The sequence below is a fragment of the Oryctolagus cuniculus genome, chromosome 4 (genome assembly GCF_051225735.1).
Source record: "Oryctolagus cuniculus isolate XC-2025 breed Fujian yellow rabbit chromosome 4, ASM5122573v1, whole genome shotgun sequence".
Lineage (NCBI taxonomy): Eukaryota > Metazoa > Chordata > Mammalia > Lagomorpha > Leporidae > Oryctolagus > Oryctolagus cuniculus.
The window spans coordinates 174,366,842-174,391,269 of NC_142870.1; the positions used below are offsets into that span (position 1 = coordinate 174,366,842).

Below are 24,428 nucleotides of genomic sequence, written 5' to 3' on the forward strand. Positions count from 1 at the left end.
GCAGAAGCAATCTCGGGCAGCTGTGTGGCCCAGCGGTTGAGTGGCATCCCTGTCTACCTGGGTTCGAAGCCAGCTCTGACATCTAATTGCAGCTGCTTGCTAACGCAGGCCCTAAGAGGCCGCAGTGATAGCTCAAGCAGCTGGGGTCCTGCCACTCAAGCGGGAGACCTGGGCTGAGTTCCTAGTTCCGAGCTCCGGACCCCCAGCCCCTGCAGGAATTTCGGGAGTGAGCCAACAACGGGAGTGCACTCACATTCTTGCTCTCTAATAAATAAATAAAAATAAATTTCAAAATCCTTACTTTAAAAATAATCTTTTTTTTCCTTTCCTTTTTTTTTTTTTTTAATTTTTGACAGGCAGAGTGGACAGTGAGAGAGAGAGACAGAGAGAAAGGTCTTCCTTTGCCGTTGGTTCACCCTCCAATGGCCGCCGCCAGGTGCTTCTCCTGGTCTCCCATGGGGTGCAGGGCCCAAGCACTTGGGCCATCCTCCACTGCACTCCCTGGCCACAGCAGAGAGCTTGCCTGGAAGAGGGGCAACCGGGACAGAATCCGGCGCCCCAACCGGGACTAGAACCCGGTGTGCCGGCGCCGCAAGGCGGAGGATTAGCCTAGTGAGCCGTGGCGCCGGCCTAAAAATAATCTTAATGTTCTAATACTTCTAAACTATCTAGGAACTTTAAAATGTTCATTTGTAGCAACAACAAACAAGTCGGGGTCAGTGTAGTGGTTCAGCAGGTGAGGCCATGCCTGCAGTGTCCGCATCCCACATGGGCCACAGTTGGAACCTGGATGCTCCACTCCAACCCAGACCCCTGCTAATGTGCACGGGAAGCAGTGGAAGACAACTCAAGTCCTTGGGCCGCTGCACCCCCATGGCAGACCCAGAAGAAGCTCCCGGCTTAGGATCAGTCCAGCACCGGCCACTGCAGCCATTTGGGAATGAACCAGCATATGGAAGAGCCCTCTCACTCGCTCACTCTGTAACTCTGCATTTCAAATAAATAAAATAAAACCTTAAAAGAAATAAAAAGGAAACAACACTTGAAAGTGCCTTTGAGGGGAACGAGAGCTCCCAGAGGGCACTCTCCGCCCAGCAGGTAGACTTGGCACGTCCTGTCTTTGCTGCACAACGGCTGTGTCTGCAGGCAATGCACAGGCACAGGGCCCACCCAGGAGGCTGCTGCGGATCAAGTGAATTAACAACCTGAGAGTACTCCCTGTAACCCACCACGCATCCAATACTTACTAGGTATTATTACAACCAGCTAGCAGGGAAAACTATACTATGTCTTAAAACACTTAACTATAATAATAAAGATGCAGTCAAATCACAAACAATACATTGTCAGGTTTAGTTGGGCGATTCTTTTGAATTTTAAAACCAAGTAGCTTTCACGTATGTAGCATTTTACATTAGGAACATAATAATGACCCAGACTTCTGGACCGCCAGAGGCTGTGCACCTGCGGGCTTCCAATCACAACCAAGCAAGCCGACAGACTGTAGCTCCAGCATCAGCTAAGGAGTGTGAATGACAATGCCAAAGAAACAGTCAATCCACACATAAAGCTAAGAACAGATTCAAGGGCAGGTGCTGTGGCATAATGGGTACAGCCGCCACCTGCAGTGCCTGAATCCCATAAGGGCGGGGTTAGACGCTCCTGGCTCCTGATTGGCACAGCTCCGGCCACTGCAGCCATCTGGGGAGTGAAGCAGCGATGGAAGACCTCTCTCCCTCCCTCCCTCCCTCTCTCTCTGCCTCTACCTCCCTGTAACTCTGCCTTTCAAATAAATAAGTACCTCTCTCCCTCTCTAACTAAAAAAAAAAAAAAAATTAAAAAATTAAAAAATAAAAGACAAAAAACATTAAAAAATATGCTTTTCAAAAAAAGTGATAAGCTGTTCCTGTTTTGATAAACAAAGTTGCCAATTTAAAGGACTTGAATTTATCAATATTTACTTCTATGTTAGGCTTTCTTTAAGATTTTATTTATTTGACAGGTAGAGTTACAGACAGTGAGAGAGAGAGACAGAGAGAAAGGTCTTCCTTCTGTTGGTGCACTCCCCAAATGGCTGCAGCTGCGCTGATCCGAAGCCAGGAGCCAGGTGCTTCCTCCTGGTCTCCCATGGGGTGCAGGGCCCAGCATTCGGGCCATCCTCCACTGCCTTCCCAGGCCACAGCAGAGAGCTGGCCTGGAAGAGGAGCAGCCGGGACTGGAACCGCCGCCCACGTGGATGCCTGCGCACGGTGCCGGCCCCCATGTTAGATCTTTATGCAGCATTAGAAAGTACTGCCTTCCTCTTGGCTGCAGCGCCGTCTTCTTGAAAGCCTCTGCGTGTCAGAGCCTCGTGGGGCAGGACCGAGTGCAGAGGCTGAAGTGCACAGTGAGGAGGAGGAGAGGTCAGGTGAAGGCTGGGCTGGGCACCGCAGCCAGGAGAGGTGGCGGCCCGGGGACTGCCTGCTACTCTCTACAACGTGTCTTGAAAGATCTGGAACTACGATCGCTAACACGTCGGAGAAACCACCTATGAGACCACTTTGCTGACACCGAAACACAGCCCCTGGCGGCCTCTGCCTGGGCCTGGGCCACTCCGGACTAGTTCCTCTGTGAGTCGAAATCAAAATGGAGTGAGTGCGGCTAAAAGCTAACTGCTGTACATATTAGCTCTGCTTGCTAACGGCTAAGGGTGCATCTTGTGGAACTATGTGGGCCCAAGTCCCACGAACTGCGCCCTGCACTGTTACGCTACAACCGTATCTGGGGTCTGTTATTGTTACCTGTTATCTCACAAGCATAGTCTGGGCTTTCTGTTGTTGATCACTGCATACCAGGGGTGAAAACTGTGAGCCCTAGTGGACAGAGCACTAGAAACAGCTGTGTGAGCCCTGCTGGGGCCGCGCTCTGGCGGCATGTTGGTCCCGACAGTCTGCCGCTGCCCTGCCTCTCCTTCAATACCTTCACGTGTGACTGTCACTGGTGTCTGTGGTCCTGTTTTAGCTGACGAGTGCATACGACACCTTTATCAGTCGTGGCCAAGTGTGACACAAGTACAATAAATCATCTCTTCTGCCATTTAGCACAAAAATAAAATAAAAAGCACTATCTTACCTCAAGGACATGAAGATGCTTGTCTAAATTACCATCTAACAGCTGAGGAAGTAATTTACGATTTGTGTGGCTTACGAACTGAGTGTCCTACAACCCGAGAGGAAGCTGGTCTGACTGAGGCAGCTTCCCGGCCGTGACGGAGTCCCAGCCTGGACTCCAGCTCTTGACCGACCCTTCAGTGCGGCCACTGAGCCTAGCACACGTCCGCTCCCCAGGCGCTCTCCTGACACAGGCCACGCCCAGCACAGGTGCGGCCTCACTCACCACCCCCCCGCACAGGAAAGCACAGAGCGGCAGGACCCACGGCAGCCCTGAGCACTGGAAGGCAAACAGAAGATCAGGACTGAAGGCGACTGCAGGAAGCCGAGTCGGCAGGGACGAGCCGGCACTGGGCGCCTGGTTCGAGGGACGCAGCGGGCCCCACCACTGACCAAAACCACGAACACCAATTACCTGCAATCTGCACTGATCCATCTTCTCCAAGAAGAATATTTCCAGCTTTCACATCTCTTTAAGAAAAAAAAGTTGCATATTAAAAACACCTATTATGTACAATATAATTTAGTTGTTTACTAAGTTTATAGAATGTTAATAATATTTAACCATTCCTTTTTGTTTTAAAAGATATTAAGACCAAGAGTTAAAATTTTAAAATGTTTGGTCACTTGAAAAGTTTACAGAAACATAAAATGACTATATGTTTATTTTGGTGCAAAAACATTTTGAAATCTACACACAGTAGTTTATAATACACACTTCCATGGGCTTCTCCAAGAACACTCGTACGTATGGATTTCAAAATCCTTGTATCAAAATAAACTTATAATTCTACGTTCCATGAACTCTGAGGTACCTTCACTTAAAATCCAAACACTAAACAGAAAGCCACAATAAGGTACAGCTCTCACTGTAATATCTAGAAAACCCAAGACGATTCCACATTCTTCATTAGGATACCAGTAGCTGAAAGGTGTCATGTCAGCTACCACAAACTAATTCTACACTTTAAATATACTTTTTTCTATATCAACTAAACACTAAAAAAAAATCAGACTGCTTGCTCCCTGCTGCCCCAACTCCCACACCTCACCTAATTGATCAGAAAAAAACTTTAATTGGCATTTGAGTGTCAGAGAGTGAGTGACTCTCTCTTCTCTCCTCTCTCTCTCTCTCTCACACACACACACACACACCCCTAGGAGGATGCTGGCGCTTCAGGCCAGGGTGCTAACCCACTGTGCCACAGCCCGGCCCCTTGTTTAGTACTATTTCAAGTGTTAACAGCCGAATTATCACATATGTACCTATGACATATCTGGACACATCTCCCAACAGAAGTGACATACCGTCCACTCAATCTACAACCTATTTCCCACACAGTGATACGAACAGTGTGGTGGTAGTCGTATTGGTGGTAGTAGTGGCAGCAGTACCTGAACACAGTAAAAATTTCTAGGAGTAGCAAATCCGTTTCTTCATACCCTAGAAAAATTCTCACAACGTACAAGGATTCTACTGCAACACTGTATTAATAAAACATGGTAACAATATAGGAAAACAATAGTAGAAAGGTTAAATTCATAGCTAAATCCAAGAACTAGAACAATCAACATATGTGACAAGACACACTAACACCTACAGTTAAGTAAACAAATCAAACAGGAAGGCAGTGTATTTTACGACAAAACTAATGTAATGGGGCCAGAGCTGTGGCGTAGCAGGTAAAGCCGCCGCCTGCTGTGCCAGCATCCAATATGGGTGCCAGTTCAAGTCCCTGCTGCTCCACTTCCCATCCAGCTCTCTGCTGTGGCCTGGGAAAGCAGTAAAAGATGGTCCAAGTCTGTAGGCCCCTGAACCCTCTTGGGAGACCGGGAAGAAGCTCCTGGCTTTGGATCAGTGCAGCTCCAGGCTGTTGCAGCCATCTGGGAAGTGAACCAGCAGATGGAAGACCTCTCTGTGTGTGCCTCTCCTCTCTGTAAGTCTGTCTTTCAAATAAATAAATAAATGTTTCAAAAAAAACCGATGTTATACAAACATACTCCTTTCTACACTCATATATACCTACTAGAGAGCAAGGAAAACTTCCTTTTATATAAATGGATGGGATCAGCTCTCTGCTACATCCTGGGAAAGCAGTAAAAGCCCGACTCCTTGGCCCTCTGCAGCCACGTGGAAGACCCAGAAGAAGCTCCAGGCTCCTGGCTTCAGATCAGCCAGCTTGCAGCCATCTGGGGAGTGAACCAGTGGATAGAAGACCTCTCTCTGTCTCTCTGTCTCTCTGTCACTCTGTCGGAAGGAAGGAAGGAAGGGAGGGAGGGAGGGAGGGAGGGAGGGAGGAAGGAAGGAAGGAAGGAAGGAGGGGGAAGGAAGGAAGGGGGAAGGAAGGAAGGAAGGGAAGGGGAAGGAAGGGGAAGGAAGGAAGGGGGAAGGAAGGAAGGGGGAAGGGAGGAAGGGGGAAGGAAGGGGGAAGGGAAGGGGAAGGAAGGAAGGGGGAAGGAAGGGGGAAGGGAAAGGGGAAGGAAGGGGGAAGGAAGGGGGAAGGAAGGGGGAAGGGAAGGGAGGGAAGGGAGGGGGACGGGAGGGGAGAGGAGGGGGAGGGGAGGGGGAGGGAAGGGAAGGGAAGGGATCAAAGTTAAGGGAGTAATTTAAGTATCTTTCTGGAATGTACTCACATGGTCATTTTGTAATTAAAACAAAAAGAAAGGCCATCTTGGAGCTCAGAGGAGAGAGAAGCAAGGCCGGCTGGGGGGAAGGCCTTGTTTGCCGTGGACAGGAGCCAGTGAAATGCACACTTCGTCCTCTCTGGTCCCCTTTCCCTCTACTTTTAGATGGCCCAGGCTGGCCCAGGCCAAAGCCAAGTGCCAGGAACTCCACCCGCTCTCCCGCATGGATGGTAGAGGCCTAAGCACTCGGGCCATCTGTGCTGCTTTCCCGGATGACTGGAAGGGAGCAGCCAGGACTGGGACTCAAATCAGCACTCATACTGGATGCTGGCTTAACTCAAGGTGCCACAACACGGGCCCAGGCTGTTTAACCGCTTCTGACCCGCTGGCTATGAACTGGCCCCTAGTCAGGCTCCTGGCTTCAGCCTGGCCCAGCACTGCCACCTGGGAGTGAACCGGCAGACGGAAGCTCGCTCTCCTAGCGACTGCGTGGAGCACACAGGGGGCACTCTCCAGCGGACTGGCTCCTCTGACGCACACGGATCACCGGCCACCATGCTCTTCTGTTCTCTCTTCAGGGTCTTTTCCCTCAGCTTAACTTAAATTTTCTAAAACTGTTTCAGAGTTTGGTACTTTCAGTCTAGCCCTGAAGAAAACTAATCTATCTAACACCCCATCATGAGCTTTTGCTAGAAAATCATCACATGCTCCTTACGTGTCTATAAAAAATGGCCTCTAATTGTATTCACGTATAATTTAGTTGCCCAAGTTTCTTGAACAAAAGCACTGTCTTTCACTACGGAGACCGCTAGGTACGGCAAAACCACTTCTGAGATGTGACAAAAAGGCAGTGGAGACGGGTAAGAGCTTCAGAAAAAAGCAAGCCGGGTGGAGGATCCGCTCTGGTACCACCGGATGAGAGCGAGTTTCCCACGAGCTGAGCCTGTCTCAGCTGTCTGGACGACACAATCTCCATTCCTATCTTGAGTGGCGGGTGGTGAAGCGCCCTGGAGCATAGGGTGGCCTGGCGGGGGCGCCCTACCGCCCACGGTAAGATCACTAGCGAGTTCCATGGGTCTGGGGTTATGTTAGCCATCTCATCAAATTTCTTTATTGAGGGTTGTAGGTGTGTTTACTTAAGAAATGAAAAAAGACAAGATTGATGAGACAAACATTTGAAGGCAGCACACTCCAGCCAACTGTTATCAGGTGGTGTTTCTAAAAGTCCAGAATACTTTGAACCTAATTTACCAGACTTGGGAATTTTCAATATGGTCTAACTATTTACTCAAAGACAGAGACATGAAAACTTCAGGAAACCTTACAAACCTTGTCCACCATGGACTTAAAGAATAATACTGGGAGGGGCCGCGCTGTGGTGCAGTAGGTTAATCCTCCGCCTGCGGCGCCACCATCCCATATGGGCACCGGTTTTAGTCCTGGCTGCTCCTCTTCCAGGCCAGCTCTCTGCTGTGGCCTGGGAAGGCAGTGGAGGATGGCCCAAGTGCTTGGGCCCCCGCACCTGCAGGGGAGACCAAGAAGAAGCTCCTGGCTCCTGGCTTCGGATCGGCACAGCTCTGGCTGTTGCAGCCATTTGGGGAGTGAACCAACGGAAGGAAGGCCTCTCTGTCTCTCCCTCCCACTGTCTGTAACTACCTCTCAAATAAATAAATAAAATCCTAAAAAAAAAAAAAAATAACAATAATAATACTAGGGTTAGTGCTGTGGCGTAGTGAGTAAAGCCACCACCTGTGAGACTAGCATCCCACATGTGTCCCAGCCGCTCCAGTTCCAATCCACTCCCCTGCTAATGTGCCTGCAAAGGCAGTGGAGGATGGCCCAAGTACTCGGGCCCCTGCCACACACGTAGGAGACCTGCAAGTGGTTCCTGGCTCCTGGCTTTGTCCTGGCCCAGCGCTGGCTGTTGCAGCTATCTGGAGGAGGGAACCAGCAGACGGATCATCTCTAATTCTGACTTTCATATAAATAATTAAATCCTTAAAAGAAAAAGACAATACTTAGAAGGATTAACCAGAAATCAGGGTTTGATAGAAAACTTAAGACGACTTGCCATACATTCTTCTCACTTAACATTTTAGCTTTCTAACACATGCTCTGAGTATACCATCAAGTTGTGTGTGTGTGTGTGTGTGTGTGTTTAAGATTTTATTTATTTATTTGAGAGTTAGAGTTACAGACACAGAGAGAGGCCTTCCATCTGCTGGTTCACTCCCCAAATGGCCGCAATGGCCAGAGCTGGACCGATCCAAAGCCAGGAGCCAGGAGCTTCTTCTAGGTCTCCCACGTGGGTGCAGGGGCCCAAGGGTTTGGGCATCTTCTGCTGCTCTCCCAGGTCACAGCAGAGAGCTGGACCAGAAGAGCAGCAGCCGGGACAGGCACCGGTGCCCGTATGGAATGCCGACGCTGCAGAAAGAAGCTTAACCTACTATACCACGGCCCAGCCATACCATCAAGTTTTAACATTTTTTAAAAAATCACATCAATGATACTAAAAGCTCACTTTATATTTGTTTTATATGTTTAAATAGTTGCAATTGCTTAAAAATGACAATTTAAAATGTTGCTTGCGATACGGTTTTGCCTGCTAATTCTCAATATTTTGTCATCTGTTTTATCTCTTTGTACACGCTTTGTCCCTGTCGTGTTTCAGTCCACCACCCAGTTTTGCTGCTGAAATCGCACAACTGTGAAGGCTTTGCCTTTGCCTCTGTTTCACTGTGTTAGCTCCGTATTGAGTATCTCAAGTACTGTGGAAAGATGGTGCTTCTTCCTTTAAGATTTGTTTATTTATTCAAAAGTCAGTTACACAGAGAGAAGGAGAAGCAGAGAGAGAGAGAGCGAGAGAGCGAGGGGTCTTCTATCCACTGATTCACTCCCCAGATGGCCACAACAGCTGGAGCACCAATCCGAAGCCAGGAGCTGGGAGCTCCCTCGAGGTGTCCCATGCGGGTGCAGGGCCCAAGGACTTGGACCATCTTCCACTGCTCTCCCAGGCCACAGCAGAGAGCTGGGTAGAAAGTGGAGCAGCTGGGACTCGAACCAGCGCCCATGAGATGCCAGCACTGCAGGCAGTGGCTTTATCTCCTATGCCACAGTGCTGGCCCCTTGTAACATATATTAAGGACTGGAATGATTTTAAAGAAAAGCATTGGAGTATGACAATATACTGTGTTTTCACCAAAGTGCTATTTAGTAGTTGAAACTAATATAATTTAATAAAGTGACCAAAGGAGAAGAGAAGAGAAGAGAAGAGAAGAGAAGAGAAGAGAAGAGAAGAGAAGAAAAGAGAAGAGAAGAGAAAGGAGAGAGGGAGGGGAAGGGGAGGGGGAGGGGAGGAGAGGGAGGGGGAGGGAAGGAGAGGGAAGAGGAGGGGGAGGAGAGGGAGGAGGGGGGGGGAGGAGGAGGAGGAGGGGGAGGAGGGGAAGGGGGAGGGGAGGGGTGGGGGGAATCAATCAGGAGAAGGCCTCCTCAAAACGCAGCCTCCTGAAGGCAGATTACTGTCTCTTCACTTAGGGAAGCCACAAGCTTACCAAGTGTTACTTGAGTGGGTAACACATACACATGGCTGTAAATATTCAAACTGTGGAGCGGGGCCAGGACATCGTGGGTGAGACCACTGCCGCGGCACTGGATCCCTATGGCTGCCATTCGGAGTCCCAGCTGCCCACTGTGGATCCAGCTCCTTGCTGTGGCCGTGGAAAGCAGTGGAGGCTGGCCCAAGTGCTCGGGCCTGTGCCACCCACCTGGGAGACCTGGACGAAGCTCCCGGCTCCTGACTGGCCTGGTCATTGCAGCCATGTGGGGAGTGAATCAGCTGATGGAAGATCCATCTCTTTCTTTCTCTCTGCCTCTGTGTTCCTATGACTCTTTCAAATAAATAACTAAATCTTTAAAAATAATTCAAACAGCCGTTTGATACCAGAAGTGCCAAGTGAGGAACGGCTTCCGTGAGAAAAAATAAGGAGCACCAAGGGTCACTGCTGTCTTTTTGTTTTGTTTTGTTTTTGTTTTTGTTTTTATTTTGACAGGCAGAGTGGACAGTGAAAGAGAGAGACAGAGAGAAAGGTCTTCCTTTGCCGTTGGTTCACCCTCCAATGGCCGCCGCGGCCGGCGCACCGCGCTGATCCGATGGCAGGAGCCAGGAGCCAGGTGCTTTTCCTGGTCTCCCATGGGGTGCAGGGCCCAAGCACCTGGGCCATCCTCCACTGCACTCCCTGGCCACAGCAGAGGGCTGGCCTGGAAGAGGGGCAACCGGGACAGAATCCGGCACCCCAACTGGGACTAGAACCCGGTGTGCCGGCGCCGCAAGGCGGAGGATTAGCCTAGTGAGCCGCGGTGCCGGCCCAAGGGTCACTGCTGTCTTCACACACCACAGAACAACTGACCCTGCAGGGAAGCGGGGAACGAAGGGGTGGGCAGTTGGCATGGTGGCCGATACCGCTTAGGACGCGACGTGCCATACCGCAGTGCCTGCGTTCACATCCCAGCTGTGCCTCAACTCAGCACCTGCTGATGCACACCCTGGGAGGCAGCAGGCGATGGCCCACGACACGGCAGAGTTCTCAAGTTCCTGGCTCCTGGTCTGGCCTGCTCTAGGCCGGGCTGTTGTGGGCATTTGGGAAGGGAACTAGTGGAGGCAAGATCTCTGTCTATGTCTCTCTCTATCTCTCTCTCTTTCAAATAAATAAAAATAGAAAGTTTTAAAAAACTGTATAACTAAGTGTCTGGAAACAACACAATCTCCAAAGAACCTTCTCACTCTGCTGCCAAGAATGTCAAGCACCCAGCAGGCCCACCAGTCACATCTCCCGTCCACTCTTCAACAGCAAGAACAGTGAGTTTTGTTTTTCTCTGCTTAATGCCATGTCTTACATGTCACTGCTGCCCAGAGTCACACATCCCTTCTACGATTTTCTAAGATTAAAGGACGTGTCCGACTGTTGCATCAGTATAGAGCACAAGTCTCCTCCCTACCATTTTTATTACTCATCACTAGGCACAGTTTATGGAAAACCTGAACGCGAGGGCAGGAGAAGCAATGAATCCACACAAAAGCTAGAAGTGCACACATACACATGCAGGAATGTTAAACCGACTTAAAATATCCAACGTTTCTGCGACAGCCAACCTCTCTGGGTTGCAGATAAACACTTCAGGGGCCGGTGCTGCGGTGTAGAAGGCTAAGCTCTGCCCGCGCCTTCAGCTTCTCTTCCCATCCAGCTCTCTGCTGTGGCCTGGAAAAGCAGCAGACGATGGCCCAGTCCTTGGGCCCTTGCACCACCTGGGAGACCTGGAGGAAGCTCCTGGCTTTGGATCGGCTCAGTCCTGGCCACTGTAGTCATCTGGGGAGTGAACCAGTGGATGGAAGACCTCTCTCTCTCTCTCTCTCTCTCTCTGTCCCTAACTCTACCTCTCAAACAAACAAACAAACAAAATCTTTAAAAAAAAGAAAAGAGAGAGCGAATTGACACCAATAAAAAGAACCAGAAATCCTTCGGTCTGATTTACAGATCTAGCCATCGTACTCAAATCTCTGAAACCTGGAGAGCCAAGGGGAAACACTGTATGGTGAAGGAAAATTACCTATCCCGCTCCACTGGCTAACACACAGACCTGCCTGGAATAACTGGACATCACAGATACGAGGAACGGCAAAACCCACTGAAACCTCTATCTCTGGGCCCCACGAAAGCAGCTTTCTGCTCAGCTTGTTTAAGTCGCAATTTATCTCAGTTGCGGTTCCTGCTACAGTCTTACATAGTGGTTCCCAGTCTGGGCTGCAGCTGAGAATTAGGGGGGCACTTTTAAAGTCTCACTGTGGGCTGGTGCTGTGGAGTAGCGGGTATGCACCACCTGCAGCCATGCTGACATCCCACATGGGTGCCAGTTCGAGTCCCACCTGCTCCACCTGCGATCCAGTTCCCTGCTAGTATGCCTGGGAAAACAGCAGATGACGGCCCAAGTACTGGGAGACCTGGATGAAGGTCCAGACCCCTGGCTCTGGCCTGGCCAGCCCCAACTACTGTGGCCATCTGGGGAGGGAAGCAGCTCACTCGCTCGCTCTAACTATGACTTTCAAATAAATAAACAAATACATCTTTGAAATGAAGACTTTTTCAGACAACAAATTAAGGAACTCTGTAGTCAGTACACCTGCTGCAAGAAGTGTTAAAAGACACAGAGGAAACGACAGCTGTCAGACACCCGGGTCACACAAACAAGGAGCACGAGGAGTTCAGTGATTCCTGCAAAATTCAGGCACAAAAAAGTTCAGACGCTTTGTACGGCTGCTCACACTAGCTCTATAAAATAGACCATTTAGCTAAATGAGTGTCATTCCTTTCAAAGTTACCCGAGGGGCTGTCACTCAGAAAGCATTAGCTTGAGTCGATGTCATTGCAAAAACCACCTTTGAAACCCCCACTCCAACGGCCTCAGAGCCAGCTGCACAAGCCATCACAATCTCTTCACAACCATTCTGTGAGCCCACGCGAATCTTAACCTAAGGGCACATCATCTTCACCTGCAAGTGAAATTAGTAACAGCGATATGTAAGCTGAGTTCTTATTTGGAATTTAATAATACAAAATGTAGGGGCAGGGCTATGGCGTAGCGGGTGAAGCCACCGCACCACCTGCATCCCATATGGGCACCAGTTTGAATCCCGGCTGCTCCACTTCTGGGAGACCCAGAGAAACCTCCTGGCTCCTGGCTTTGTGTTGGTCCAGTCTGGCCATTGCAGCCATATGGGGAGTGAATCAGGGGATGGAAGACCTCCCTCTCTCTCTCTCTCTCTCAGCTACAGCTGAGTGAGGCAGATCTGCCCCCCCTTAAAAGCAACGTAGAAGCTGGACACGCCCGATGAATCTGCCACTGCAGTGACCTGGAAACCAACCTGCGGACGTCGTGCCCGAACCGCTGCTGCCCACCAGCTAAGAGCAGCAGCCTCTGTGCCAGCTCAGCCCGCCCAGGGTGCGCGCAGGCTCCGCTAGGTGCAGAGACCAGCGTGGCTGGCGGCTTTTCTGCCAGGCAGCAGGGGCCCACGAGATGAGACTGGTGGGCAGCAGCTGAGCCCAGCGACGGTCAGCGGCCGTGACTCTCAAGGGCGGCCGCAGGAGGGCCGGCAGCGGCTCTGCGAGACTGTGGCTGCAGTCCAGACGCAGACACACGGCCGGCACAGGAGGGCGTGCAGTTTCCACCCCAGCACCGGAGGATGCAGAATGGGCACAGCAAACACAGAAAGCCACAAGCGAGACGGGAGCAGAGCCTGAAAACACGCACGTCTACACCCACAGACAGATCCACTGATGCACACAGAGCCTTGCAGGCTCCCGCTGTGTGGTCACCACCTCTGCCGCGCCCTGGCTGACTACCAAGCCACCCAGACACAGGGAGTCCCCAAGGAAACCAACTTCAAACTCAAAAGCAAGAATTTGCTCAAAAAAAGCAACACTAAGCCAGCTCTCTGGCAGACGTGCAGAGTGCCAGCAGGGGGCACCGCTCCCAACTCCACACTTGGAGACGCAGGTGGGCCCCAACCCAGAACAGTGGCGGCGATGAGAGCAGACTGGGGAACTTCATCCTCTGCCCCCGCTCAGTGCAGCAGGCAGATCCACGCGGCCACACCAGGAGCACAGCTGGCCTCTCCCAGACCCCTGGGGAGCACTTACGGACCCACCTCCCACCCGCTCTCAGCAGCATCAGGCCCACAGAAGTACACTCCACTCTCACAGGTGGCATCCGCAGGAACCGGACGGCAGTCCCAGCAGTACCATGCAAAAAATAAAAACAATACAGCCAGGACTCCAAAACCCAAATTGCAGTTGGAAGCATAGCCCACAGAGGTACGCCAGAACCCACACACAAAACTTAAACAGGGTATAGTCTACTAACACAATATTCAAGACATACAAGCTACAGTGAATTAACTGACACCAATACAGGATGCACCCAGCGTTGGAACCACCTGGCTGGCCTCCCGTATCAGTCCAGTTCAAGCCCCCTCGCTGCTCCACTTCACACCCAGCTCCCCAACAACGCACCCGGGAAAACGGGAGACAGCAAGCATCAGGGCCCCCACCACCCACGTGGAGGAGCTGGATGGAGTTCCAGGCTCTGGCTTGGGCCTGGGCCAGCCCTGGTTGTTGCAGCCACCTGGGGAATGAACCAGTGGATGGAAGAGACATTTCTCCCCGCCTCCCCCTCCTCTATCACTCTGCTTTTCAAAGAAATAAATAAATCTATAAAAAAAATAAGAGGAGGGGCAGCACTGTGGCACGGTGGGTTAAGCAGCTGCAGCGCCGGCATCCCATATGAGCACCGGTTCTAGTCCTGGCTGCTCCACTTCCGATCCAGCTCCCTGTTAACGTGCCTGGGAAAGCAGTGGATGACAGATGGCCCAAGTGCTTGCCGCCCCTGCCACCCACATGGAAATCCGGATGGAGTTCCAGGCGCCTGGCTTTGGCCTGGCCCAGCCCTGGCCGTTGCAGCCATTTGGGGAGTAAAAAGAGCGAAGAGAAGATCTCTCTCTCTCTTTCTCAGTAACTGTCTTTCAAATAAATAAGTACATCTTTTTTAAAAAGAAAAAGAAAAATTGGGGCCAGTGCTGTGGCATAACAAGTAAAGGCACCACCTGCATTCCGGCATCCTATATGGAGAATCCCAGCTGCTCCATTTCCTATCCAGCTCACTGCTAATGTGCCTGGGAAAGCAGCAGAGGATGGTCCAAGTGCTTGGGCCCCTGCACACACGTGAGAGACCCGGATGGAGGTCCAGGCTCCTGGCTTCAGCTTGGCCCTGCCCCGGCCATAGTCATTTGGGGAATAAACTGTCTCATCCTAACTCTGCCTTTCAAATAAAATAAATCTTTAAAAAATACACTTTCAACAGTGAATTTTTATATCTAGTAAAAATTTAGAAATGAAAGCAAAAAATATTCCCAAATAAACCAAGTCTAGGTGCTAAATACTTTTGGATAACACAGAACCCATTACTACCTGAATTCTTGCCATCTGCACTGAATAAAGACAGCCAGAAAGACCTGAACTACAAAATGTTAAAAAGCTCTTACAGTGCTACACTAGGGGCCGTCACTGTGGTGCAGCAGGTAAAACCACCGTCTGCCATGCTGGCATCCCATCTGGGCACGGCTGGAGTCCTGGCTGTTCATCCAGCTCCCCGGCAAGAGCCGGGCAAAAGCAGCATAAAATGGCCCACGTGATGGGCCCCTGCCGCCTTCCTGGCCCAGCCCTGGCTGTGGTGGCAATCTGGGAAGTCAGCCAGTGGACTGAAGACCTCTCTGTCTCTCCCTCTCTCTCTCTCTGACTTTCAAATAAATAAATATATCTGTTTTTTAAAAATGCTACAGTATTTATTTAAAACAAAAAAAGAGCTTTAACAAATGCTATTTTACAAAGAGCTTTTGTTTTTTTTTTAAGATTTATTTATTTGAAAGGCAGAGTTACAGAGAGAGGTAGCGACAGGGAGAAAGAGGTCTTCCATCTGCTGGTCCACTCCGTGAATGGCTGCAATGCGTAGAGCTGAGATCTGAAACTAGGAGCCAGGTGCTTCCTCCTGGTCTCCCATGTGGGTGCAGGGGCCCAAGCACCTGTGCCATAATCCACTGCCTTCCCAGGTACACGAGCAGGGAGCTGAATCTGAAGTGGAGGAGCCAGGACTCGAACCGGCACCCATATGGGATGCTGGTGCTGCAGGCCAGGGCTTTAACCCACTGTACCACAATGCCAACTCCCAAAGAGCTTTCAGTAATCTAGCAAACTACTGAAGATACAATGTAAAATAAGTAAAGCGGGGCCTGGCACTGTGGCTTGGCAGGTGAAGCCGCCAGGGGTGCCAGTGTCCCACGTGGGTGCCAGTTTGAGGCCCGGCTGCTCCACTTCCGGTCCGGCTCTCTGCTGTGGTCTGGGAGGGCAGGGGAAGATGTCCCAAGTGTTTGGGCCCCTGCACCCGCAGGAGAGACCCAGGAAAGGCTCCTGGCTCCAAGCTTCAGATCTGCCTAGCTCTGGCCATTATGGCCATTTGGGGAGTGAACCAGCAGATGGAAGACCTCTCTCTCTCTCTCTCTCTCTCTCTCTCTCTCTCTCTCTCTCTCTCTCTCTCTGCCTCTCTGCCTCTCTGCCTCTGCCTCTATGTAGCTCTGCCTTTCAAATAAATAAATAAATCTTAAAAAAAAAAAAAAAAAGCAACAGAGAAAATCACATATATAGCATTGTTTTAAATATCAAGTACATGAAAGAAAACAGAAAGAAATATTCCAAAACGTTATCAGTGATGACCTCATGATAAGAAACTATGAATTTGGGGCCAGTGCTGTGGCGAAGCAGGTTAAAGCCTTGGCATTCTTTGGGCACCGGTTCAAGTCCCAGCTGCTCCTCTTCCGATTCAGCTCTTTGCTATAGAGTGGGAAAGCAGTGGAAGATGGCCCAGGTCCTTGGGCCCTGCACCGTGTGAGAGACCTGGAAGAAGCTCCTGGCTTCAGATCAGCTCAGCTCAAGCCACTGTGGCCATTTAGGGAGTGAACTGGCAGATGGAAGACCTCTCTCTCTCTCTGTAACTCTTTCAAATAAATAAATCTTTTAAAAAAATAACATATAATAAGAAACTATGAATTTTTTCTGTTTATGGATTTTCCGATTTTACTAACTCACTTGTTATTTTTTCTTTTTTTCAAAACGGGTAATGTGCTGATATCGTTAACGTCTGAGGGAGGCACAACACACAACAGCACAAAACCCCAATCACCACGTTTACGAATTACAGAAACATGTCCACTACTTACTAGCTGCACAACTAACACTCTGGACACAGTGCACTGAGATTGGCGGTACAAACAGCCACAAAAACGCTCAGGCCACGGGACTGCTGCCGCGCAGAGAGGGAGCGTCTGCTGAGGCGGCCTAGCACACCCACCACGTACCGATGGATCTGTCCATTCTTGTGCAGATACTCCAGCCCTTCCAGGACCTCTCGGAGTATTGTAGCAATGGTGGGCTCGTCCAGGACACCACTCTTGTGCTCGCCCTTTGCCACAATATGCTTGATGATATCCAGAACAGAACCTGCAAACACAAGACACAGGAACGCAGTCCACGTTAATTCAGATCCACCTGCAAGCAAAACGTATGTGGACCACTTCACAAACGAACTGTGTAGAAAATAAAGGGGAAAACAGCAAACAGGAGAAAATACAGCAGTTTAAAACTAGTGAGCTATTCTCAGTTCTAATCTGGAACAGCAAGGAGCTCGCTAATATCCAAATAACATGTTACACCAGCACGACCTCTAGCAAGACTTCAGAAGGGGTGGATTCGTACCACTCCCAGAGAACACCTAGTTAGGGCACACGCTCCCAGAGAACACCTAGTTAGGGCACACGCTCCCAGAGAACACCTAGTTAGGGCACACCTCCCAGAGAACACCTAGTTAGGGCACACGCTCCCAGAGAACACCTAGTTAGGGCACACGCTCCCAGAGAACACCTAGTTAGGGCACACGCTCCCAGAGAACACCTAGTTAGGGCACACGCTCCCAGAGAACACCTAGTTAGGGCACACGCTCCCAGAGAACACCTAGTTAGGGCACACGCTCCCAGAGAACACCTAGTTAGGGCACACGCTCCCAGAGAACACCTAGTTAGGGCACACGCTCCCAGAGAACACCTAGTTAGGGCACACTCACCAGTAACACTCCAGTGTCAGATTCCACAAGCCAGCGCCGGCCCCCTACCGTGCAGGAACGCAGGGCACAGCATCACACCCAGAGAAGAAACACTCGAGAAGTAAAGATCGTACACGATAAGCTAACTCAAGGGCTAAAATTATTCTGATCAACTGCAAAACCAGAACAGGTGAGGCGAAACACGGGTATGAAGAGGATAAATGGCACTTCTCTTGAAGTAACAGCCCAGGTCTACGTATGAAGTCCATTCCTGCTCCTCCCACAGAAGGGGGAGGGGCTGGGGACATCTGCACAGTGACTAATATCACAGGACGCAGATACCAACACTGATGATAAAAGCAAAGACTAGGGCTGGCACCACAGCTCACTAGGCTAATCCTCCGCCTGCGGCGCCAGCACCCCAGGTTCTAGTCCCGGTCGGGGTGCCGGATTCTGTCCTGGTTGCCCCTCTTCCAGGTCAGCTCTCTGCTGTGGCCAGGGAGCGCCAGTAGAGGATGGCCAGCGCTGTGGCACAGCGGGTTAGCTGCAGGTGGGACGCTGACATCCCATCTGGGTGCCAGTTAGAGACCCGGCTGCTCCATGTCTGATCCAGCTCCCTACTAATGTGCCTGGGAAAGCAGAGGAAGATGGCCCCTGCACCCACATGGGAGACTCAGAAGAAGTTCCTGACTCCTGGTTTGAGCCTGCCTACCCTTGGCCGTTATGGCCATTTAGGGAGTGAACCAGCAGATGGAAGACTCACACTCTCTCTCTCTCTCCCCGTCTCCACCTCCGTCTCTGTCTCCCCTTCTCTGTAGCTCTTCCAAATAAAATAAATACTTTTTAAAAAATGTATGTAGGGGCCGGTGCCGTGGCTCACTTGGTTAATCCTCCGCCTGAGGCACCAGCATCCCATATGGGTGCCAGGTTCTAGTCCCAGTTACTCCTCTTCCAGGCCAGCTCTCTGCTGTGGCCAGGGAGTGCAGTGGAGGATGGCCCAAGTGCTTGGGCCCTGCACCCCATGGGAGACCAGGAGAAGCACCTGGCTCCTGCCATCGGATCAGCGCAGTGCGCAGGCAGTAGCAGCCATTTGGAGTGCACCAACAGGAGGAAGACCTTTCTCTCTCTCTGTCTCTCTGACTGTCTGTAACTCTACCTGTCAAATAAAGAAAAAAAAAAAAGTAATGGTTACAAACTATTCACGCTGACAAATAAAAAATAAAATTACTTTTAAAAAATGTATCTAAAGGGAGAAACTCCTGCTGGGAATTTAAAATTAACGCAATTCATCCATCTAGTAAGTCCCAGCACTGGGTGCCAAGAGAATGACAAGCTGTGCAGTATGGCTGACTTTCAGGGAACTTCCAGGCTGGCACAGCAGACCAACAGAGCAAAAAGATCTCATATTGGCTCTACACTTTTAAAGCTTGAAATCAGAGCTCCTTTTCAAAAATTTAGACAATCTTCATGGATTTTACATCATCCAGTGGTCAACAGAGAACTGAAAGCAGTGTACATGGGACCGGCACTGTGGTGTAGTAGATTAAGCCGCTGCCTGCAACACCAGCACCCCATAAAGACGCTGGTTCATGTCCCAGCTGCTCCACTTCTTCTTCTTCTTTTTTTTTTTTTTTTTTTTGACAGGCAGAGTGGACAGTGAGAGAAAGAGACAGAGAGAAAGGTCTTCCTTTGCCGTTGGTTCACCCTCCGATGGCCGCCGCGGCCAGCGCGCTGTGGCAGCGCACCGCGCTGATCCGATGGTAGGAGCCAGGAGCCAGGTGCTTTTCCTGGTCTCCCATGGGGTGCAGGGCCCAAGCACTTGGGCCATCCTCCACTGCACTCCCTGGCCACAGCAGAGAGCTGGACTGGAAGAGGGGCAACCGGGACAGAATCCGGCGCCCCGACCTGGACTAGAACCCGGTGTGCCAGCGCCGCAAGGCGGAGGATTAGCCTAGTGAGCCGCGGCGCCGGCCGAGCTGCTTCACTTCTGATCCAGCTCCCTGCTAATGGCCTGGGGAAAGCAGAGGAAGATGGCCCAAGAATTTGGGCCCCTGCCATCCACGTTGGGAAACCTAGAAGAAGCTCCTGGCTTCAGGCTGGCCCAGCCCCGGCTGTTGCAGCCATCTGGGGAGTGAACCAGCAGATGGAATATCTCTGTCTCTGTCTCTCCCTTTCTCTATGTAATTATAACTTTCAAATAGATAAAGAAATCTTAAAAAAAAAAAAAAAAGTCCACACATCTCAGAATAAAAGCAAGTCAAACAGTGAATGGGAAACAAGGGTATTTGGTACAAATTTTCTAACAAAGCAAAAAGCTAAAATGTAGATCCTTCTATTCCTCAAAATGATTGCCCGTGTGCCTTCCTAGTCTGTGACACACAACACTTACAAGCAACGCAAAACTCTGTCCAAGAAAACCACTCCTGAGTACCAAGAATTCTGGCGGAGCTGGCTCGAGACACGCACTAAAGCCGGCAGTTCTAACGCCACCGGCTGCACGGCCAGCATGCTAACTTCCTCAGCTTTCGTTGAACACAGAATCATCGCGTCCCAGCAGTCACGCTGTCTAAGCAGCTTTCACCCAGCTCTAGCCTCCTGAGCCGCTGATGGTTTGGCCGGCCCTGGCTCGGAGCTCCCAGCTGAGAACTGCAGCAGCGGAAGTCTACAAGCCCTGAAGGGTTGCTGGTGTTTGAGAAGCACACTGGTCACGACATCTGGTAATTCACCGGGCCTGCTTTTGTCACTCAGCAGAGACAAGGCCAAGGCACCCCCGCTGTCTGAGGCAGCGGACTGAAGCTGGAGGTCTGTGTCTACACGCTACCCCTTTCAGTGCCACAGCGCTTCTCTTTTCCTCTCAGAAGTTTGCCTAATGAGTTGTAGTTCTAAATACTGTACACCATAGTCTGGTGCTACCAAATTGTAGAAATAGCTCTTTAGACCAAAAGCATTTCTCACTTCTGAAGATTAACTTCCTGTGCTGATAAATCCCAACATTCAACATCTGGGTTTTAATTAGTTAAAGAAGGTTTCAGGGGCCTGCACTGCGGCACAGCGGGCAAAGCGTCTGCCTGTGATGCCAGCATCCCATGTGGGCGCCGGTGTGAGACCCGGCTGCTGGGTCTCAAATAATGTATTTGAAAGTCAGAGTTACACAGAGAGGAGAGGCAGAGAGAGAGAGAGAGAGAGAGAGAGAGATCGATCTTCCATCTGCTGGTTCACTCCTCAATTGGCCGCAACAGCCGGAGCTTCGCCAATCCAAAGCCAGGAGCTTCTTCCCAGTCTCCCATGTGGGTGCAGGGGCCCAAGGACTTGACCATCTTCTACTGCTTTCCCACAGCAGAGAGCTGGATCAGAAGTGGAGTGGCCGGGTCTCGAATCAGCGCCTATAAGGGATGCCGGCACTGCAGGCCAGGGCGTTAACCCGCTGGGCCAAGGCGCCAGCCCCTGCTCCACTTCTGACCCAGCTCCCTGCTAATGCACCTGGGGAAGCTGAAGAGCACGGCCCAAGTGCTTGAGTCCCCGCTGCCACGGGGGAGACCTGCAAGAAGTCTTTCCCTTTCTCTGTCTGTAACTCTGCATTGCAATACATAAACAGACCTTTAAAAAAAGGACATGTCAGTCATAAGAAAGTCCTGTGAAATTATACATACTTAAACTGACTTAACTCTGCTATCTCTGTGGTTGACAGGTTTAAGAGTGACAGTTACCGGGGAGGCACCATGGCATAATAGGTAAAGGCTCCTTCTGCGACACCAGCATCCCATAAGGGCACCAGTTCAAGTCCCGGCTGCTCCACTTCCGATCCAGCTCTCTGCTGTGGCCTGGGAAAGCAGAAGAAGATGGCCCAAGTCCTTGGGCCCCTGCACCCACGTGGGAGACCCAGAGAAGCTCCTGGCTCCTGGCTTCGGATCAGCCCAGCTCCAGTCATTGCGGCCATCTGGGGAGTGAACCAGCAGATGGAAGACCTACCCACCCCTCTCAGTAACTCTCACTTTCAAATAAATAAATAAATCTTAAAAAAAAAAAAAAAGAATGCATCCTACATGCATTTCTGTTACCTCTGGTCATTGACATTTCAAAGTTACTCAAAGGGAGTCTCTGCTTTCCCGTGAGCCTCCTCCAAAGGTCTTTTTCTGCTTCTCTGCTCCCGCCACAAACCTCCCTCGGTTCTGGCCCACATGACACACCTTCCTCTGCCACCAGTCCCCCCAGCTGGATCACTCTCCCATCCTTCCACTCCCACTTCACCCGGCTGGCTGTCAGCTCAGTCTTACGTCTCAGCCGGCTGGCACCTCCAGAAGGGAGGGGCCTTGGTTAATGGTACATCTCCCTCTCTCGAGAGGTTCAGGGTCCCCAAGGACTGGCTCTCACGGCACTCCACACTTCCACTTAATTACAACTTTTCTTTATTAGTCATAAGGCCACGAGCGAAGGAGCCGACAGTTCCACTCACTAACGTGCTGATGTTAAGTGAGTACATACTTGACTGGCATTTTAACTGTACTATAAATTCTGACAGTTTCTTCCTATTTCAAAACAAAAATGTGTAAGCTGATCACTTCTACCTTTTGTTTTCTAAATATTACTTAAATTCTTCAATTTAAATGTTTATTCACTTCATAGCAACAAAAATCAAGATTTGGGGACTGGTGCTGTGACATCCCACCTGGGTGCCACTTTGGGTCCTGGCTGCTCCACTTCTGACCCGGCTCTATGCTAACGGCCTGGGAAAGCAGCAGAGGACCACCTGTGTGCTTGGGGCCCTGCACCCGCATGGGAGACCAGGAAGAAGCTCCTGGCTCCTGGCTTCGGATCCATCCAGCTCCAGTCATTGCGGCCATTTGGGGAGTGAACCAGAGGAGGAAGACCGTTCTCTCTGCCTCTCCCTCTCTAATTCTGCCTCTCAAATAAATAAATCTTAAAAAAAAAAAAAAAAAAAAAAAAAAAAAAAAAAAAAAAACCACGAGATTTCATTTTCCTAAAGAGTGAAAAAATTTTAACATCTAAAAGGCTTATATGTAATGATTATGTTAACTCCTAAAATATAATTCTATAAAGAATTATGACTACAACACGTTCGAAATTGCCCTCCAGGAAATTCACTGAGTGCTAGGCTAGAAAAACTGAGCACTGCCCCAGACAGTGAGGCCAAGAGCTGCATCTGCAGGACCCCTCCCCCCCCCAGGCCGCACGTCCTGCTCTTCTGGGTTCAGGGTGCGTGGGGTGGGGGGGATTCTGCTTAGGAGCAGCAGAAGAAAGGACTGGCTAACACAGAACACAGCCAACAATGCATTCTCATTTCCCCACCCTGAAAACCTTACACCATGCATCTTTGTGAATTAAAAACAAAATTAAGCTCTCGGTGATCAATAAGGAAAGACACAGAATTGCCTAATGCTCCCGAATCTGTCCACACTGAAAGACCCACACTTGACCACCATCCTGAAAGTGGCTGGTGTTAGCAACGTCCAACCATCACACGCACAGGGCCTTTACAAAGCAACCCAGTTTCTCCAGCGCGTCCCTGAAGGGACTGAAACAAAGCGGTGACTCTGGCTACACGGAAGAGCATCACACAGCAAGGGGTTATGATGACAGTGCCTACGATCTCCGTGCGTCTGTCACAGGTCAGCCAGCGATGGATGCTCTCCATGTATGTCACGTCATTCACTCCTCCTCAGCACCCCGAGAGGCAGAAAGATACCACAGACAAGTAAAAAGGACAAAGGTTGACACAGTTCTCCCATAAAACAAAACTGAAACAGGAAAGCTGGATTTTAATACAAGGCGCACATTGTTTCTTTCACAGTCTCTGAGAAGCAAGGTTCCAGGGACAAGCAGCATGAAAACTGCAAACCAAGCAAACATGGGTTCTCTTTCCTGTGACTCTACAGAGAATACATACGCAAACAATGAAAGGAGTGGAGTGACAGGGTCCCCAGTCTCGCCCTGTGATTCAAACCCAGGCCTTGGTACACTGACAAAGTGACCACACAGCATGAGCTTCAGGCACCATAACCGCGTGTCCAATCCACGCGTCCGTCTGCACACTCCTTGCACCGGCAATACCGGCTGAGCACCCCTCACCTGCTCCGCGATCCAGAACGCTTCCCAGCACCAACGTGACATTTAGAAGCTTTGGGTCTCGCTCTCGGATTTCAGATTCTGACCAGGACTGCTCAGTAAGTAAAGTCCACGTGAGTACTCCAAAACCCGAACAGCTCTGCCATCCGGATCACTCCTAGCCCAAAGCACCAGATACGGGACACTCCGCCTGTATTTAAATCTACTCAAGGATAAAGCAGAAGTAAATGCATACATTTTACAGTACAAAGCTTGTAATAACGGTAAAACTAGGAAAAGAGATTCAAGCATAAGATCAGAAGAAGCTTAAAAAGTCTATAATATTAAAGTTGAATTGGAAATATTAACACGAAATTATGACTCATTTTCAACAGAGTATGTCCCAGCTAGAGGCAGTTACTCCATAGTAGCAATGCATACCCCAAGCACTGTCATTATACTCTGAATACCATTCCCCAGTAACAGCTCTCTCAGCTCCTACGATTCTGGTGATTCCAGGTCCGGGAAAAGGATTATGTGGACCTAGAAAATCTTGAACCAAAAAGCGAGACACAATCAAAAACCTACTGGCTCATATCAAAAAGAGTAAGCAAGAGACAACTCCCGCTGAGAAGCCTGCAAACTCAAACACCAGAGAGAAGCGAGGCTGTGTGTGCAGCACAGTGGCTAAGTCACCATCGAGGACGCCTGCCTCGCCCACCAGAGCGCCCGGACCGAGCCCCAGCTCTTCCGACTCCGACCAGCTCCTGCTAGGCACATCACGGCCGGCAGCAGGTGGCTGAAGCATTTAAGTCCCTGTCACCCACGTGGGAGACCCCGACTGAGCTCCAGGCTTCGGCCTGGCGCAGCCCTGGCTGCCGAGAGCTTCGAAAA

General features: G+C 50.4%; 1 protein-coding gene and 1 pseudogene across 10 annotated transcripts in view; both read right to left on the bottom strand.

Moving 5' to 3' along the window:
* OXSR1 (oxidative stress responsive kinase 1) overlaps positions 1–24,428 on the bottom strand; it is a 105,940-nt gene that overhangs the window by 44,084 nt on the left and 37,428 nt on the right. For 9 of the 10 annotated variants that reach the window (XR_016232948.1, XR_016232949.1, XM_070073033.2 and 6 more), the window contains exons 4-5: positions 16,732–16,873; positions 3,565–3,620 (exon numbers count right to left, since the gene is read on the bottom strand). Coding sequence is in view for 8 of the 10 variants with exons in the window: in XM_070073033.2 (XP_069929134.1) it covers positions 3,565–3,620; positions 16,732–16,873 (198 nt within the window). In the remaining 2 variants the exon portion in view is untranslated. The remainder of the gene's footprint in view (positions 1–3,564; positions 3,621–16,731; positions 16,874–24,428) is intronic. The other variant, XM_089331365.1, reaches the window with a different exon arrangement.
* On the bottom strand, positions 16,480–16,580 carry LOC127490039 (small nucleolar RNA U13; annotated as a pseudogene).